The sequence below is a fragment of the Myotis davidii genome, unplaced genomic scaffold, assembly GCF_000327345.1.
Source record: "Myotis davidii unplaced genomic scaffold, ASM32734v1 scaffold472, whole genome shotgun sequence".
Classification (NCBI taxonomy): domain Eukaryota; kingdom Metazoa; phylum Chordata; class Mammalia; order Chiroptera; family Vespertilionidae; genus Myotis; species Myotis davidii.
This window is the reverse complement of record NW_006283774.1, coordinates 1525970-1529830: the sequence shown is the minus strand read 5'-3', so window position 1 is coordinate 1529830 and position 3861 is coordinate 1525970. Positions and strand designations below refer to the sequence as shown.

The following is a 3861-nucleotide window of genomic DNA, read 5'->3' as shown; positions in this document are numbered from 1 at the left end:
TCTGCAGGGGGGCGCTCCCCTTCCGGTCCTGGCCCGGCCCTCCTGCTCTGAGCCCGCCAGGAGCAGCCCTTCAGCTTCCTAATCCCCTGGCCTCACACCGTCTCCTACGGCTCTTTTTGAAAATGTTTTACTTTTATTGATTTTTAGAGAGAAAGGAAGGCAGAGGGAGAGAGAGAGACGTCGATGATGAGAGAGAATCACTGACCAGCTGCCTCCCGCACGCCCCTCACTGGGGATGGAGCCCGCACCCCGGGCCTGTGCCCTGACGGGGAATCGGACCGTGACCTCCTGGTTCCTAGGCCGACGCTCAGCCACGGAGCCACGCGGGCCGGGCTCCTGATGCTCTCCACACGCTCACCTTGCTTCCCACACACAGCGCACACTGGGTAGGTGACATGCTCCGCACGCGGATGCCCGTGCCCACCCACGTCGGGAAGGACGGCCTCTAAGCCGGGGGCGGGGCAGGTGGGGGCTCGGCCTGCACTCCTCACTCACTCACGCCCTGCTCATGCTCTGCTCTGCAGAAACCGTCCTGCCTTTCCCTGGGGCGGCCCCAGGCGCCCCGTGACCTCCAGGAGCCTGGCCCACCCACATGAGAGAACAGGTGTCGCCTGGGCCTTGCCCTCCGTGGCTTCCCTGCCCTGGCCCCGGCGTGGCCTGTGTCCCCAGAGCCTTTGCTCCCGACTGTCCCAGCGCCCACGTCAGCGGCTGGGCACCCCCAGAGGCCTGCCGGGTGTTCTCCATCTTAAACTCCGAAGCTCACTTTTTACCAACGTGATCGTGAACGGAGAAGCAGCATCGAAGTCGAGTTCCCCGTGGCCAGGGCGCCCAGGAGGAGACCTTGGCCCGCAGGCCCGCCCCCCACAGCCACGCCCACGCGGGCAGGAGCAGCTCCGGCTCCCAGGTGCCCGGAGCACGCAGTCTGGCGCCATCAGGAGCACTGGGGGCCGGGGCTCTCGCCAGGGGCACAGCACCAAGCCCTCGGGTCCATAGGGGCGACCCACGGAGAAGCGTGGGCCTTCGGGACGTGGCTGGCCACCAGCGCCAGGTGTGCTGTCCGCCCCCAGGAGTCAGCCCTAAGGGATGTCGTGGGGACTCTGACCCCCAGACTGCAGGGGACTTGGGGGACAGCTCCCTGTTCCTCCAGGATGGCCCCCAGAGCCCTAACTCGGATGTCCGGGCGCACGGGTCATTTAGAGGGTTAGTGGGTGCGAGTCCTCATGGTTTCCCCGGCCCAAGCCCGAGGCCCCTCTCCAGGCCCCGGGCAAGTGAAGGGCGTGTTTGTCGATGTGAACGTGCAGAGAGCAGGGCCCGGAAACAGAGTCCGGACCTCCATGGACAGGTGTGGGCAGGTCTGAGTGTGTCCACTGAGCTCTCTGAGATGCGTGTTTATCACCTGTTCTTTTCTGTGTTTCAGATTTTCTATTTTCAGTTCAATGTTGCCTTTGAGGAGCGTGTGAGGCAGAGAGCGTGACCTGGCGGGTGTGCACCCTCTCGCCCTGAGCTCCAGCACAGGTGGGCTCTCCCCGACCCCCGGGATGGTGGCTGTCAGCAGCAGAACCCACAAACCCTCATCTTCCCACACCGGGCACGGAGGACGGAGGACAGGGCTGGCGATGTGCCCCCAAGGAGGCTGCCCCCAACGTGGCCACGGGGCTGCTGTGGGGTCCCTGGCCGAGCTACCGGGAGCGTCTACCAGACAAGGGGCCCGTCCTGGGGTCTGCACTCCCGAGCATGCGGCTGAGGGAACCAGTGGGGAGAAGGACAGAGACAAAGTTCCTAGGAGCAGACGGAGGGGCCTCCGCCGGCTGCGACCGACTCACCCGCGCCCCTGTCGGCCTTGGCGCCCTGCTGGCCTCCGGACGTGGTGGACAGGTCTTCGGGGACCGGCATGGGCTCGTCGCTGTCCTCCGGGGTGTCGCTCACTGGCGGGCTCTCCTTCCCTGTGGAGAGAGGCGGGAGGTGAGCTTCTGGGGTGTGGCCATCGCCGGGGCCCTGGTCCCTGGAAGGCTCCCCTGGGTGTGGCCTCAGAGGAGGAGGAGGCCAAAGGCGTAAACCACACACACTGCTGGAGCTCCCCTGTTACGGCCCTGGAGGGTGCGTGTGCGTGTGCGTGCGGGGGTATATGTGTGCGTGAGTGTGTGCATGTATGTGCATGCAGGTGCATACGTGTGTGCATGCCTACACATTTATATGTTGTAGACAATACGGGGTGATACATGCTCTTCATAAAAATGAAGTGCCTGCCTAAGACGTTGCCGTGGCCACACGGCCGCCCTTCAGTGTAACGTCTGTGTCACACCCATGTGCAGGCGCACGAGCTTCGATTTAAATCCTCCTTCTAGTTTGGACCTTAGGTTGGTTTGTATTATTATTATCACTATTTTAATCCTCACCCGAGGATAACTTTCCATTGATTTTTAAAGAGAGTGAAAGAGAGAAACACATCAATTGGTTGCCTCCTGCTCGCACCCCAACCAGGGCTGAGGTCCATGCCCTTGACTGGACTCAAACCCGGGACCCTTGGTCCGCAGGCCGGCGCTCTACCCACTGAGCCACACCGGCCAGGGCTCTATTTTTTATCTCACAACACTAGGCGGGCACCCATTCACATGACCCTGACCTCGCCAGAGTCCAAGCACCAGGAGTCCAGGCCCCGCCAGGCAGCTGTGTCCCGCCCCACACCCTCTGCCGGCTGTGCTGCGGGGTGTCCTTCAGGGTGCCCTGTGGGGTAGCCTCCCCCGCCGCCACACCCTCCCTGACCCTCGTGGTCAAGGTCGCAGGCTGGGCCCCTGCTGAGAGGCACGTTGTGGTGTGTCCGCATTCTTGTCGGAATGTTTGGGCAGCTGCCTGGCCTGGCTCACCTGGGGGGCAGGGGGGGGGCAGCCTGGGGAGCGGAGGACAGGCCGCCTGGCCCGTGGGTCCCCAGGGCTCACCCAAGATCCTGCCTGCGGGTCCTCATCTCTGAAGCATGAAAGTTCAGTGTGACCCCCACAAAGCAGGGTTACCAAGGCCGGGGCTCCCCACGCCCCGTGTCTATCTGACGGGTTGCGGGGGAGAAGGAGGTCTAGCCCAGGCCCCGCCCCAGACACCGTCCAGGAACCATGGCAAGGTCTCCACCTGCCTCAACGCGGGGGAGAGGTCAGCCGCAGGCCAGGAACAGCCGCGGGCCCCACGTGCATGCAGATGGCCCTCAGGGGGAGGAGTAGGAGAGACGGACCCCGGGAGGTGGACAGAAGCGAGGACGGAAGGGGCGACGGGGTGGCCTGTCTGCAGGGCGGGCGCCACAGGCAGGAGGGGCTTGCTGGTGGCCCGGAGCGCAGGGCAGGGAGGCGGGGAGCCTGACCCTTCAGAGCCTGGGGCGCTCACACCCAGGACACGCCCACACGGGACACGCCCACATGAGACACGCCCACACCGGAAGACACCCACCTGAGACACGCCCACACCTGGGACACGCCCACCAGAGACAGGCCCATCAGAGACACCCAACACCGGGACACGCCCACACCCGGGACACACGCACACCAGGACATGCCCACACCTGGACGCGCCCACCTGAGACACGCCCCCTGGGACACGCCCTTCCCGGATGATCTGCAGTGGGCCCGGAGGCTGAGCGGGAGCGGGGCCAACCTTGGACTCCGCAGCCCAGGCGCTGTGGGGACACCGGGAGCCGGTGCAGGGGATCAGGTTGGCTGAACGGTGGGAATTTCCCCCAGAAAACGAAGGCCGGAGACGGGAGTGAAACTGCTGGGCTGTACCCGGGCCTTGTCGGGGCGCATGACGTCACTAATGCGTCATCGCCGCCCTGGGAGACGAGAGCAGCGAGGGCTCCGCGTGTCTTACTTCTTTCCCGAG

At 64.7% G+C, this 3861-nt stretch overlaps 1 protein-coding gene across 1 annotated transcript in view; it reads right to left on the bottom strand.

Moving 5' to 3' along the window:
• The window catches only part of IKZF1 (IKAROS family zinc finger 1), a 38605-nt gene that overhangs the window by 27836 nt on the left and 6908 nt on the right, over nucleotides 1-3861 (bottom strand). The window contains exon 2 of the mRNA XM_015566866.1: nucleotides 1824-1943. Within this exon, the coding sequence (XP_015422352.1) occupies nucleotides 1824-1943 (120 nt within the window). The remainder of the gene's footprint in view (nucleotides 1-1823; nucleotides 1944-3861) is intronic.